The 14,202-nt window shown below is 67.2% G+C and overlaps 1 protein-coding gene across 1 annotated transcript; it reads left to right on the top strand.

Moving 5' to 3' along the window:
• The first annotated feature begins 956 nt into the window (after window positions 1-956).
• SHROOM4 (shroom family member 4) lies at window positions 957-13,522 on the top strand. Its single transcript, XM_075106453.1, is given in 11 exon segments — window positions 957-1,177; window positions 4,644-4,795; window positions 5,960-6,091; window positions 6,628-8,617; window positions 8,840-8,901; window positions 9,344-9,617; window positions 9,619-9,944; window positions 10,203-10,628; window positions 10,711-10,897; window positions 11,467-11,739; window positions 11,817-13,522. Coding segments are annotated over 11 exon segments (4,221 nt in total). The 5' UTR covers window positions 957-1,048; the 3' UTR covers window positions 12,087-13,522.
• The last annotated feature ends 680 nt before the right edge of the window (window positions 13,523-14,202 follow it).

The raw sequence follows: 14,202 nt of genomic DNA, 5'->3' as shown, positions 1-14,202 counted from the left end.
CAGGCTAGACAGGAGCCAGCAGCTCCTGCTCACCCGCAGGCAGCAGGGCTCAGGGCGCCAGTGTGATTGCAGGGGTGGGGTGCCATGGGGAGCCTCTGCCTCAGGGACCTGTGGTGGGTGCTGCATCACCCCACTGCCACCCAAGCAGGCAACCCCTCGCACCTGCATAAGCGCTGCCAAACTGCCAGCCATGCTGCACCACTGTGCCGGTCTGAGCTGTGCCTAGCTGAGCTGTGCCTGGCTGATCTGTGCTGAGCTAGCCCTAATGGTTCTGGTCCGTGGTGGCACCATACTGTGCTGGGCCAAACCAGGTTGTGCTGTGCTGAACCATGCTGGGCCAAGCCATGCTGGGTCAGCCAACCCATGCTGGCCCCCTTGCCACCCAATGCTGAGCTGAGCCCAATTGTGCTGGGCTGAGCTGGGCTGTGCCACGCTGAACTGAACTGTGCCAGCCCTCCATGTCATGCCATGCTGGGCTGAGCCAGACTGAGTCAAACCATGCTGGCTAGGCCATGCCAAGCTGAGACTAGCAGTTCAGCGCAGGTCCCCGGGCTGAGCTGTGCTGTGCCAAGCTAAGCTGAGCTGAATAGGACGGTCCTGTGCTGAGCCATGCCATGAGCTGAGCCGTGCTAAGCTGTGCCATGAGCTGTGCTGAGCCATGCCATGCTGTGCTGAGCTGAGCTGTGGCTATGGCTGTGCTGAACTGGGCTGAGCCATTGCCATGCCAAGCCAAGCTGTGCCATGCCAAGCCAAGCTGTGCTAAGCTGTGCTGTGCCCATCCGAGCTGAGCCATGCCAAGGTGAGCCGTACCATGCCGTGCCTAGTCGAGCCAAAGCAAGCCGTGCCAAACTGAGCGGTGCCGTGCCGTGCCGAGCCGATCGCTGCCGTCCCCCTGCGCCTCATTGGCGGCGGCGGAGCGGCCCCGGTGCCGGCCCGGCCCCGCCCCACCGCTTGGCTCCGTGCCGCTCAGCCCGGGCGGGCGGGGGGTGTCATTTCCTCCGCGGTGCGGGGCCGGCCCGGGCCGGGTCAGGATGGAGCGGTAGCGGCCATGGAGCGGGCCGAGGGCCGGCCCGGCGCCCCCCCCCAGTACGTGCATGTGCAGCTGCAGGGGGGCGCGCCCTGGGGCTTCACGCTGCGCGGCGGGCTGGAGCACGGCGAGCCCCTCATCGTCTCCAAGGTAGGCGCCGCCGGACGCGGTCCCGCGCGGGCTCCGCGACATCCCCCCACGAGGGGCCTCCGGCCCGTGGCGGGGCGCGGGAGGAGGGGGACACCTGGTGCGCAACGGCGCTGGGTGTGCGGGGAGCCCCGGCCGTGGGGTCGCCTGTCCCGGCGCGGCGCGGCCGTGGCGGTCACCCGCACCCATGCCCCCCCGCGACCCGCCACCCCAAGCCGCGGAGCAGAGTGGGAAAGGGGACCGTGGGGGCCGAGGGGGCGGAGGGACAGCCCAGGCCCGGCGGCAGGAAGAAATTCCTCCGGCACATCCGTTGGGCTGGCGGCGGGGGTGGCTCCACTCCGTCCCCCTCGCGTCCCCCCCGGTCCCGTCCCACGGGGCACAGTGGAGGGGGGGCAGTCTCCCTTCATGTGCCCACTTGTGAGTTCCGCGCCCACGGGCAGCCCCGGGTCCGGACTCTGCGGGGACGTTGGAGGCCACTGTTGGGGGAACCGGAGTCCGCCCCGTTCCGTCCCGTCCCACCGAAACGCTTGGGCAGGGCCGTGCCCGGGACAGCGGGCTGGTGTCGGGGTGCGGTGCGGCGCGTGGCCCGGCCGCCCGGGACCCTTCCGCAGCCGGGAGCGGGGAGAGAGAGGGTGGGGCCCCAAGGCCGCGACGTCCGGCCACGCAGGGGTCACCGATTCCCGTGGCCCCGCCGGGATACCGCTCTCCTGGGAAACCCGCTGGGAGCCGGGCAGCAGGCGGGGGCGCCCCAGCAGCCCATCCCGCGGCGGAGCCCGGCCGAGCCCCTGTCACCGGGCGATTTGGCTGCCTGCCCGCCTGGTGCCACCGTCCTGCCGGGGCCAGGGCGCTGGCGGGCCGGGCTGTACTGCGGCCCCGGGGCTGCTTCCCTGCCCCGAGCCTGGCTGGCTGTCCCCCCGGGGCCCTCCACGCCCTGCGCCGGGACGCGGGCAGCGTGGTCTGGCTGGGGGAGCTGGAAAAGTGGCTCCTGTCCCTGCCCTGCGCCCTGGGGAGGCATCGCTGGCGAGCGGGAGCCGGGGCCCTATCGGGGTCCAGGCGGGCTGCTTCCCGCCCCCCGACTCGCTGCCGGGCTTCTGGGCCTCAGGGTGGTGGGTCCCAGTGGGTCTGCCGGCTGCTGGAGGAGGGCATAGCGGGGCCAGGGGACGTTCCCCACCGCTGCTGAGAATGGGGAGGGTTCCTTGCGAGCCGGGGGGGACCGGCTCCCGCGCTTCTCTGGCCGGGCCGCCGCCGTCGCGTGTGCTCTGCAGACAAAGGGGGCTTGTTCAGCGCTCTGTGCATTCAGAGGAGGGTCTCCGGGGGCGCCCACTCCGCTGCCACGGCTGGTCGAGGTGTGTGTGTGTGCCGGCCCATGCAGAGAGGGGGGCAGGCCATGTCTGCGGTGTAGGGGGCCCCAGACCCTGCGCCAGAAAGGGGAAGGGGGTCCCAGTGCTCGGTGAGACAGTTTGGCCTCTGAGCTCGCCCTGGGTGGGATCCCTTCCTGTGGGAGAGTGCCACAGTTGGGCTGGCATGGGCTCTGTGGGACTGCTGAGTGCGCCCCTAGCACAGGGCCCCCTGGGCACGTTGGAGACAAGGATGGAGGTTGGTTTGGTCACTGCCATGGCTGTGACTTAGACTAAGACAAGTCTTTCTTGGGGGAGGGAGATATTCCTGTGAGCCAGCTTGGTGCCCACTATTAGGGCCCAGAGTGAACACCAGGGGTGGTGTTGGGGAAGTGCCTGGGGCTGGCCCAGCCGGGCAGGGCAGCAGGCAGTGGGGTTTGGCTGCCAGCGCTGAGTTCACTGGTGACGAAGGCAGAACAAGGGGCTGTTTGTGCCAGATTTAGCTCCTAGTGAGTGATGCCAGGGCTGAGCTGTGTCTGTTCTGGTGCATGTGGTGGCCCAGATGTGGGGGCAGCCCCAGTGGTGTACTGCACCAGGGATGGGGACCCGTCCCCACTGACTGAGCTCCATGGCTGTGGCAGGCAAAACAGGGTGGGCATGTGGCTGAGCAGAGGACTGGGGTGAAGGTACAGCCTGCCCTGCCTGCCTGCTCTGCCAGAGCTGCCTGTGGTGGGCAGCAGTGTGGCAGGAGTTAAACCCAGGAGCTCTAGTGAGTGCATGGTGGGGCTGGAGCCCTTGCAGGCATCTGGGGCCAGGAAGGCAGCCCCACGGAGGACTCCTGGTGGGGAGGGCAGCCTGCCTGCACAGGCAGGTGAATTGGGCTGCAGCCTGGCTGGGCACGGCATTGCAATCCCCAGGTCCCTGACAAAATGGCAGAGCTGGGGTGTGCTGGATACGGCTGTGCCTGGAAGAGCCATGGGGCAGTGCTGGGCTGGGCAGGAAGCCTGGCTGCCCCTGCCTGGCTCCCCAGGTGCCATGTTGCCCACGAGCAGGGGAAGGCCCCCTGAGCCCTGCCTGGCACCAGGGCTGGGAGGGGGTGCCTGGGGACACGTGCATGGTGGTTGGCCTCCTGGGGAGCCATGGGTGCCCCCCGGGCACTGGGGCCTGGCTGTCACCCAGGCTGGGCTGCAGAGATGGTGCTGCAGGCAGAGCTTGTTTCTCTGCTCGGCTGGGGGCGGCAGGGCAGGGTGGGTGCAGGAGCCCTGGCACAGGGCCAGGCCAGCTCTGCCTGTCCCACTGCAGGTGACTGTAGGATCCAGCCAGGTCAGGCTCCACATTCAGGCTGGGCATGGGGGCATGGGGCACCCCAGGTCCTGTCCCATATGCCTGCGTGCCCTGTGCCACTGCCACCATGCAACCCAGCAGCCGGGCTCGCTTGCCAGCCCTGTGGCTTGAGGGGCTGGGCATGCTGATCTCTGGCTGTCAGGAGTGGCAGGATAGGCAGAAATGAGTGCCAGCACTGGGTGCTCTGCCTGCCCCGACTGGGCACTGCCCATCCTAGGGCTGCCCATGCTGCTGGGGCAGAGGGGATGGGCTGGGACCCCTCCATGCCGGCAGCGCTATGGCTCTGTGTACTCCAAGCTGTGGCGGTACGGGGTACCAGGCTCAGTTTGGCCGTGAGTGCCAGGATGGGGTAGGCATGTGCCAGGGCTAGGCACAGCTTGGTGCTTCCCCTGCTGTTGGTTCCCCTGAGCACACATGGTGTGATGGAATCCTTCGGTCATCAGAATAACCACGGGTGCCCAGGCAGGGCCGACATGGGCCGGGAGCAGTGGCGGAGGACTGGCATTCGTGCCGGACAAAGGGCCCTTGTGTTGCCTGCGCCTGCGGGGGAATCTGCTGGGATGGGACATTTTTCTTCTCCCCCCCTTCCTGATGCCCTTTTATTGCTCAGAAATTCATGTGACTGGGGCAGGGGGGGAGCCCAGCTCCACAGATCCCTCTGCAGTGCCCAGGGCACAGGCACCACCTTTCTGAAGCCTCTTTCTCCCCTGGCACCCGGTAGCAGTGGCACACCCCCTGAGGTGTTCTGGGGGGCCGTGCCCACCCTGACGCCCCTCTCTGTCACCCAGGTGGAGGACGGGGGCAAGGCTGCGCTCTCCTGCCAGCTGCAGCCAGGTGACGAGCTGGTGAACATCAGTGGGACGCCACTGTATGGGTCCCGTCAGGAGGCCCTGATCCTCATCAAAGGCTCCTACCGCACCCTGAAGATGATCGTCCGCAGGTTGGCAGCATGGCGGGGGGGCGGCTGGGGGAGTGGTGGCGCCAAGGCCAGGAGGGCATCATCTGCCTGGGGGACTGGTGGGAGCCTGGCGGTGTCCCTGTCTCCAGCCTGGAGGTGCCCCGTGCTGGGACAGGATGGGGGACAGCCCCACCATGGCTGTCAGCACTCCGTGGTGAGTGGGGGTTCGCCAGTCCGGTGTGCTGCCAGCAGAGCTGGGGCGGTGTGGCAGGCTCACCAACCCCTTGCTGGGCGGTATCCTCAAGTGTGGCCGCTCCTCTCCCTTCCTGCCTGCTTGCTGCCTGCCTGGGAAAGGAAGGAGAGGCAGGGCGGGGCCCTGCAGTGCACTCCCCCCCCATCCACTCCTCGGCTGCATCTCAACTGGGCTCCAGCTCCAGCAGCACCCAGAGGCTGGGGCAGCACAGGGCACTGCCCACGGGGCAGGGGGTGCCACTGGACTGTGCCGGGGCTCAGCATCATCCATGGTGAGTTTGGGGACTCTGGGGGAGGAGGGACCCCTGTGCTGACCCCACAGCTCCCTCCCTCCCTGCCCACCCAGAGGATGTTGGAGCGGCACCGGCCATTTGGGGGGTACAGGACTTGGCATCTGCCCACATGTCTGTGTGGTAGCACTGGACATCACTGCCTGTATGCGCTGGGGGGACTGGAGACTCCCATGGCTGCCTGGCACAAGGGGTGGGACAGGGCCTGGCACAGGACCCCTCCCTGGGGACATGATGTGGCCTGCGCTTGCTGCAGATGCCGAAGGACCGAGGAACAAGGCGGGAAGGTCAGGCTTGCAGTGGGGACACAGATATGGCCCCAGGGTCCCTTGGTGTGCCTGCAAAGCCAGTCCAGTTCCGGTAGGGACCCTCGCTCTGCTAGGGTGTTGCCTGCGGGCTGTGCTCGGAGCATGTCCTTGGTCCCCTGTTGATGCTGGCAGTGGGGACTCTGCAGGAAGGGGAGCCCCTGCAGTGGGGGGGAACCGTGGGATCCCCCTGTCCTGTGTCGGGTGCTGGCAGGGCTGGACCCTCCTCGCCGCCATCCCCCTCAAGCGGGTGCTGGCCTGGGGGGGGACAGGAAGCCCCGTAGGAAGTGACTTCAGCCCCGGTTCCTCAGCCCGGCTTCCTCCCCATTCTTGTCCTCTCCTGCTGTTGCTCTTGGCAGGAGGAGTGTGCCGGTCCTCCGGCCCCATTCCTGGCACGTGGCCAAGCTCACCGAAAGCCGCCCCGACGCCCCCGCCATGCACTGCCCCACTGACGCCTTCAGCCTCTCTTGGCCCTCAGGGTGTGATGTCAGGTGAGAACCCTGACCCACCCCCAGGGGGACCCAGGGGACTGTGCAAGGGGAGGGGGCAGACGGGGCACCTGCTTGGGTCGGGGCAAGGTGGGTGTGGGGTGGGTGTTCGCTTGCTTGCCCCATGCTGCTGTTAGGCATGCCCCTGTGTCTTGCTGCCACGCTGCCCTTTCCCCTGCCTGTTTACTCTCCGGCTCCCGGCAGGAAGGGGTGGTGGCTCTGCCAGAGCCGGCCAGGAGCTGCTGAGTCCCACTGCCCCCCCTGCCAGAGCAGGCATGTCCTGAGTGGCCATAACCACGCATGCCCTGTGTCCCTTTGCCTTCTTCCCCCGCCAGCTCCAGGGCAGCCTTGGTGCTGCCCCCAAACCCAGGTGTAAAGGGCAAGTTGGGGCTGTGCCAGCCTGTGGCCCCCATCCCAGGGGGTGTGTGTGGTGGTGGGGTGTTGGCTTCCTGGGTTCTCGTGTCCATTGGCGGGGCTGGCGGGGAGCTGGGTGGGGGCACAGCAGGCACCCCTAATGCCGGCGTGGGGCCGGGTGGCAGCGAGCTGTCCATGCAGTGGAACCCGCTGTCCCGGCACTGCAGCACCGACCGGAGCAGCTCCATCGGGAGCATGGAGAGCCTGGACCAGCCTGGCCAGGCCTACTATGAAGGGGACCCCTCACCCGTTGACCAGGGCGTGTACCACAGCAAGCGGGACTCTGCCTACAGCTCCTTCTCTGCCAGCTCCATCGCCTCTGACTGTGCCCTCTCCCTCCGCCCTGAGGAGGCTGCCTCCGTCGACTCTGGCCTCCAAGGCCCCTGCAAGGTCCCTGACGGGCGCTACCTGACCACAGGGGCTGAGCCGCCTGCCAGCCGGCACTCCGAGGCCTGGCGGGCGCCTGTGCCCCCCCAGCCACCCGTCAGGAGGGACAGCCTGCGGGCCGCCCCAGCTGGTGGAGGGGACAGGCGCCGGGCATCGGTGTCAGTGGACATGCTGCACGCCAAGGGCCGGTGGATCTCCGACACCTTTCTCTGCCAGCGGGACAGGGAGGTGGAGGCAGCGGGTGGGAGGACACCAGCGCCATACTCCACGAAGGACCGTCTCTCTGCCGAGCAGTATTACATGCTGAGCTCCCATCCGGACGAGTGCCCAGCTGAGCCGCTCCTGGGGAATAGTGCAGAGCCTGGTGACCGGCTATACCTGGATGGTGGTGTGCACAGAGTGCCTGATGCTGCAGTGGCGGGTGACAACCTGCTGCTCTCGCCGCTCAAGGGCCATGCACCGCACCGGCACAGTGCTCCTGAGCAGCTGCTGGCCTCCCAGCTCTGCTCCCTCCAGGTGGGCACTGGCAGTGGGCGAGCCTCACCAGCCCCCGATGGGCACCGCTGGACCCTTTCCCCGTTGCACCCTGAGGGCAGCCGGCCGGGGGCCACAGGGGCTGTGCAGGACACCCCGCTCTGCCCAGAGCCATGCCGCCGCCTGCCATCCTGCCGCTGCTGCCCTGAGCCTCAGCGAGCCTGTGGGCAGGACGGGAGGGGTGCCAGCCCAGTGTGTGGCACCGAGGGGCCGGCAGAGGAGGAGAGCCGACCAGGGGGCCGGCGGGCTGGGGGTCCTCCCCACCGCTCTGCTCAGATGCGCCGCCGCAGCGACCGCTTTGCCACCAGCCTGCGCAACGAGATTCAGCGGCGCAAGGCCCAGCTGCAGAAGAGCCGGGGTCCTGGTGCCCCACCACCTGGCGAGGAGCCGGTGGAGGAGGCAGACGAGTCTCCTGAGGGCAACATGCTGGCAGAGGGACCCCACGCCCCTGCTGAGCATCTCAGCCCCATGCTGAGTGAGGATGGCAGGAACCCTGGCCACCTGGGGGCCCAGGGCATCCCCACTCCTGACCCGCTGCCAGTCCCCAAAGGGCCCGCATCCCCCGAGCGGGTGGTGCCGATGGGGCGGGGCCGCTGGCGCTGGTCCCCGGAGCGCAAGCTGCAGCGACAGTGTTCACCCAACCCTGGTGAGCTGGAGGGCTATGGCCAGGGGCCAATGGCCCCCAGCTCCCCACCACGGGGTAGCGACGAGGCCGTCCTCCTACCCTTTGCTGACCGCCGCCGGTTCTTCGAGGAGAGCAGCCGGCCAGCGCCGCCTCGGCAGGGCAAGCCGCCAGCAGGTGACCCTGGTACCTTCCAGCCCCCTGGCCCTGAGCGCCGGGACGCCCGCCACCTCTCCGTGGACCAGCCCTACGGCTCCCCCTCGCCTGGCCACCCTGGCTCTGCCAGCCCCTACACGGAGCGCTGCCGGGAGCAGCCCCCCTGCTACAAGCCCCTGGGGAGGCCGGTGGAGCTGGAGTACATGCGGGGCTTCTCCTACCCCTGTGGGGGTCCCCTACGCCCTGAGCCCTGCCACTACTGTGGGGGGGACCTGTGCCCCCCGCCGCTGCCCCGTGGCCATGCCTGCCGATGCCACCCCAAGCCCTGGGCACGCTGCCCTGACTGCTGCTGCCCGGCCCCCCACCCCGGGCGGGACGAGAGTGACGCCTGGCCCCCCCGAAGAGCTTTCACCCCGGTGAGTGAGCCTCCTGGGACTGTGCTGGGGAGCAGCACTGGCACCACCCTGTGCCCTGGAGCGTGACCTGGGATTGGGGTGGGGGTTCTGTGCCCACAGGGGGCCCTGCAGAGCCCCTACATGCCTACTGTGCCTGGATGGGGATGGGTCAGGGTGTGTTGGGGAGCATGGGTGCTGGGGACAGCACCCCGGTTTCACACTCCCTCTCCTTCCCCCATGCAGGAATTTCCCCTGGATGAGTGGGAGCCACCAGCGATAACCAGGAAAGCCGGCCAGTCCATCAGGTGAGCCTGCGTTGGGTGACCCATGGGCCAGTGGTAGTGCCAATGGGGTGCCAGGACGTGCATGCCACACTCGGAGGGGACCTCTGCCGGTGAGGCGTGGGGACTGCTGTGATTTTGGTTGGTGATGTACAAAGTGCCTCCCTTAACACCCCGGCCATAGCCGTGCTGTGCCCTGCAAAGCAGGGGCACGTGCCACCTTCGGTAAGCAGGGCCTGGGTGTGTGAGGTGGTGCCCATGTGGGGCTGGGTCCCTCCTTACCCATCCCCAAGGGGCTGGGGGTGTCTCCGGGAAGCTGTGCGCAGTGTGGGGGCACTGGGAGAGCCTGGGCTTCCCCTGCCAGCGGGGCTGGGAGACTCCAGCTGGGGAAACTGAGGCAGGGGTGGGCATGAGCTGCTGGGGGGGTGACTATCTGGGGGGTATGGGTGCCCCCTTCTCTCCCCAGTGAGCTCTCCCGCTACCAAATGGGCTTCCCAAGGCTTGGCCCCTTCCGCCCCTGCTTTGAGAGTGCTGAGCCAGATTGGCCGCCCTGCTACCGGGCCACGTCCACACATGACCTTTCATGGGATGGTGACTGCCTGGCTCACTCCCCTGAGAGCCCCCCGGACCCCTTGCACCGCCCGCTGCGGGGCAGAGCATTCTCCGAGAGCCACCTCAACCTAGAGCCTGCCAGCCCCCGGGGCCGTGACCGGAAGGACATTCTCCGTGCCAAGCTGGACCCCCCCTGGCATCCCCAAAAAGAAGGGCCCTCCACCTCCCCGCCCACCTCCCCCCAACTGGGAGAAGTACAGGCAGCGACGGATGTCCCAGCACCTGCCAGGTGGTTCTGGGCACAGCTCTGCCTTCACAGCTGCCCCAGTGCCAAGCCGCAGCATTGCTGAGGCTGTGCGTGAACGGTCCCAGAGCCTCACCGGGGAGCACGGGGGCCGGTCCCGGGTGCATGCCGCTCACCCCCCCGCCCCACTGGGCTCCTGGCCCCGACCCGAGCCTCCTGGATCACTCTGCAGGACGCCTGAGCCCGATGCTGGCAGCACAGAGATTTGCAGGCAAGTGCTGCTGCGGCGTGGGGTGGGAGAGGGGCTGCAGGCACAGCCTGGGCATGGGGTGGCTTTTGGGGCTGCGTGGCCCTTTGAACCGTGCTTCAGAGCATCCTAATACACCTCTTGGGGCAGGCTGCGGGGTTTTCTCAGGGTGGGGGGGTGTCCCTGACCTCTTTCCCTGGGGTGGGCGTAGCCCTGCGTGTCCCCATCCCCCATGGGTGGGCAGGGGAGCTGATGTGGGTGCCCCTGGGCGGGTGTCAGCAGGACAGCAGGGACCAGGCAGGAGTGGCCGAAGGCAAAGCACCCCTGGGAGATGGTGGAGCAGCCCCAAAGGCTTGGCCGGAACCAGGAGCGGGGCTGGGCTGGTCTCCGCGGGGTGAGTGAGTGCTCCCTGCCCCTGCGTGGTGGCTCCGGCCCCACCACCCGGGAGGCAACCAAGCCCAGCGTCAGAGCAGCGGAGGAGGCAAGCTGCCAGGGAGGCCGGCCCCAGCCCCACCCCCGCATGGACTCGGAAGAGCTGCTGTGGGATGTGGTGGGCAGGGACCGCTCCATGGCCAGCATCCTGGCCCCCTCGGCCCCCCTTGTCACCGCCACCGAGGTGGTGGGTGAGCTGCTGGTGGCAGGGGAGCGGCAGGCCTGGCGGGAGCGTTTCCAGCAGGACTGGCGCCTGGAGGCCCTGGCGCAGGACAGGTAGGGCTGGCGTGGCACCGGGCACCATGCCGAGGACAGGCTGCATGCTGCCACCTGCAGCACTGAGCCCCTGTCCCCGCAGGCAGGGCTTTGAGCCCATCTCACCGCCTCCCGGGAGCACTACCAGCTCCACCGCCTACCCCGCGTATTACGGTGTGGCAGCAGGCACGGCTGAGCCTCTTGGTAAGGTGAAGGAGCTGCCAGAGGTGGTGGAGGGGAGCTCAGAGGATGAGGAGGAAGAGGTGGACCGCGAGCTGGTGGAGAAGAAGGTAAAGTGGGCATGGCTGGGGACAATGCCCTTGGGGTTCCCCACTGGCCATCACCAGGTGCTTGCAGGGACACGGGGCATTGCCAGATGCTCATGGGGACCAGGGCATCATTGGTTGCTCATGGTAACTAGGGGCATTGCTGGATGTTCCCGGGAACCAGGAACATCGCTGGGTGCTCACAGGGGTCAGGGGTGTTGCTGGATGCTCACTGGGGCTGGGACATTGCCAGGATGCCCACAAGAACTAGGGCCATTGTTGGGTGCTTTGGGGGCCTGGGAGTGTCACCATGGGGTGCTTATGGGGACCAGGGGCATCACCAGATTACTGGGTGGTTGCGGGGACTGAGGGCATCACTGAGTGCTCATGGGAAGTGGGAGCATTGCCGTATGCTCATGCCAGATGCTCGCAGGGACTGGGGGCGTTGTCAGTAGCTCATGGGAACCAGGAGCATTGCCAGATGGTTGTGGTCTGTGGGGCCCAGTGCAGCGTGGCACACCTGGACCCATGGCCAGTCCCCCAGTGCCAACAGGGGGTGGCCCCAGTCAGCCCTGACCCCTTCCTTCTGGCAGCTGCAGCTGATTGAGAGCCTGAGCCGCAAGCTGGCCGTTCTGCAGGAGGCACAGCGGGGGTTGCAGGAGGACATCAGTGCCAATGGGGCGCTGGGTGAGGATGTGGCTGCCCGCCTGCAAACCCTGTGCACCCCAGGAGAGTTTGAGAAGTACCGCCTCTTTGTGGGTGACCTGGACAAGGTGGTCAACCTCCTGCTCTCCCTCTCGGGGAGACTGGCCCGGGTGGAGACTGCCTTGGGCCGCTTGGGGCCCCATGCCCCCGCTGAGGACAAGGTGAGCATGGGGCAGGGGGGCACCCACAGGGTGGTGGGGTGTGGGAACCCCACCAATACTGCCCATCTTGTCTGCAGGTGGCCCTGCGGGAGAAGCAGCGGCTGCTGGTGGCACAGCTGGAAGATGCCAAGGAGCTGAAGGAGCACGTGGGGCGGCGGGAGGAGGCAGTGGGTGCCATGGTGGCACGATACCTGCCTGCTGAGCACCTCCAGGACTACCAGCACTTCATCAAGATGAAGTCAGCCCTCATCGCTGAGCAGCGGGAGCTGGAGGAGAAGATCAAGCTGGGCCAGGAGCAGCTCCTCTGCCTGCGTGAGAGCCTTGGCCAGGCCCCCAAGGACTGCTAGCCCCCTGCCCAGCATCCCCTGGGACCCTGGCTGTGGCCCCAGCTTGCTGCCAAAGCCGATCCAACCCCTTGGGTCTCTCCCTGCATCCGTCCGACTGTGCAGCCCCTGACTTTTATTTATTTTTCCAGTTTACTGAGCAGGGGAGGGGATGCCAGTCCAGGTGCTGGGGGCGGGGCTGTGCCACAGACCTGCCCTGGGCTCTAGAGCCACCCAGCACCCTGCGGCCCAGCAGGACCAGATGGATAGATCCTGCCCCCCTGCCCCCCTGATGAGTCTTTCTGTGCCTGTGGAGGTCCCTCCATGTCCTGGACACCGGTGCCTGTCCTGCAGGTGGTGCTGCACTACATGCCTTAAACAACCCCCCCTCAGCTGCCCCAGGGCATCCTCACACAGTGCCTGGAAGGGTTAAACCATCCTCACTCTCCATCATGTCTGTTTGTCCAGCTCTGTCCATCTGTCCAGTGGGAGCTGGAGGAATTTCACCCCCAGCATCCTCTTCCTCTCCATTGTGTCTGAAACAATGGCCCTGGCCAGCGGGTCCTTAACCCATTCCCTGCTGTCCTGAGGCACTGCAGGGGGCCAAGGTGGGTGCTGTGCACCCCTCGCCCAGGGGACACTTTGGTGGGTGCCCCTGGGATGGTGCTTTGCCAGTGGATGGGGTGCTGGGAGCAGTAGACCCCGGGCTGCCAGTACCCACTGCCACCAGTGCTGTGGGCACGGGGATCACCCGGCGTCATCCAGGCCTTGCTTTCAGCCTCTGTTGTGGCACCAGGAGGGATTAATAGAGGGGAAAAAAAACCAGGATGAAATGAATGGGTCACCTGTCCCCCTTCTCTGTGCTGCAGCAGCCCTAAGTAGCACTTAACCTCACTGTGGGTCACCTTGCTGCCCCGCTGCTGTCCATCTGCCCACAGGACAGGCAGGTGCCTCAATGCTGATTTTGCACAGGGGTTTCATGCAACTGACAGCAGCTTGGGGCCGGGGGTGAGGGTGGGGAGCGTTTTGGGGAGGCAGGGTGGGCCCCAGCCCCTTTGGGACTGGCCACAGCCAGGCAGCCGAGCCCCAGGGTGCAGGTAGTGCCTGTGCCTGCCCACTTAGCACTCCAGCAGCCCCCTGCATGGCTGCTCCCCTGCCCCCCCCCGCCCCCAGCTGGTTGAACACTACACCCCACCCCCCTAGTCCTACCCTGGGATGGTGCCTGGCAGGACTGGGGGCCCCTGCATTCCCCCTGTCGTGGCTGCCCCCATTCCTGCCTGGGGACACTGCTAGGACCAAAGGCTGCACCAATTAGGAGCTGGGGACATGCTGCTCTCAGGGGGGCTGGCAGCCCTCAGCAGGTCTCTGCACCAGGGGTGTGTGCTAGTGCCTGTGCCTTGCCATGTGTAGTTGTGCCTCTCTCACACTAAAGGAGCAGCAGCTGCTGCACAACTATCCAAGTCCTGTGTCTTGTGTGGTTTGTCCCTGCGTCCTCAGCCAGTGGCACTGGGGCTGGCAGGTGCCTGCTGTGGTGAGGTGGGGGGATGCTCCAGCTGGGGTGAGGCAAGCCCTGGCAAGCTTTTGGGACCTACATGCCCCCATGGCACTGCAGGCACCTGGGATGCAGCCACGGGCAGGGGGCTCCTCAGCACCCAGTGCCACCAGGCTGTGTCTGGGCAGGGGGCAATGCCTGGACCCCTTCCCAGGGGCACATGGAGGGGGCACAGTTCTTGGGTAATGGGTGTAGTGGTGTACCCAGTATTCGCAGCCACAGCATCAGCACTGCTGGAACGATTGGGGTGGCACCAGGGAAGGGGTGACCCGGTGGGTGTGGCAGTGCCCAGGGGGTAGTACGGTGCTGCTGAGCTGGCTATGGGGTGCCCTGGTTCACCCGAGCACAGCAGGGTGGCATGGGCGGGGTGGCATGGCAGCTGTCCCCTTGCTGGCCAAATGCCCTCCCCAGGGCCCCTGCGTGCCAGCCGGGCACCATGGAGCGGTGCCCGGCATCCCCTCCCCATGCCAGGGCAGGGCGGGCCCCTGCCCACGCCTGGCAGCCCGGGCCGGGCTGGGGGAGTCGCGGTGCAAGGGCAGCGTTGGCCGCTGGATGGCACCAGCACAGGCGTGTGAGCACACGCACACG

This window comes from Phalacrocorax aristotelis, chromosome 11 (genome assembly GCF_949628215.1).
Source record: "Phalacrocorax aristotelis chromosome 11, bGulAri2.1, whole genome shotgun sequence".
NCBI lineage: Eukaryota > Metazoa > Chordata > Aves > Suliformes > Phalacrocoracidae > Phalacrocorax > Phalacrocorax aristotelis.
This window is presented reverse-complemented; position numbering and strand designations above follow the sequence as displayed.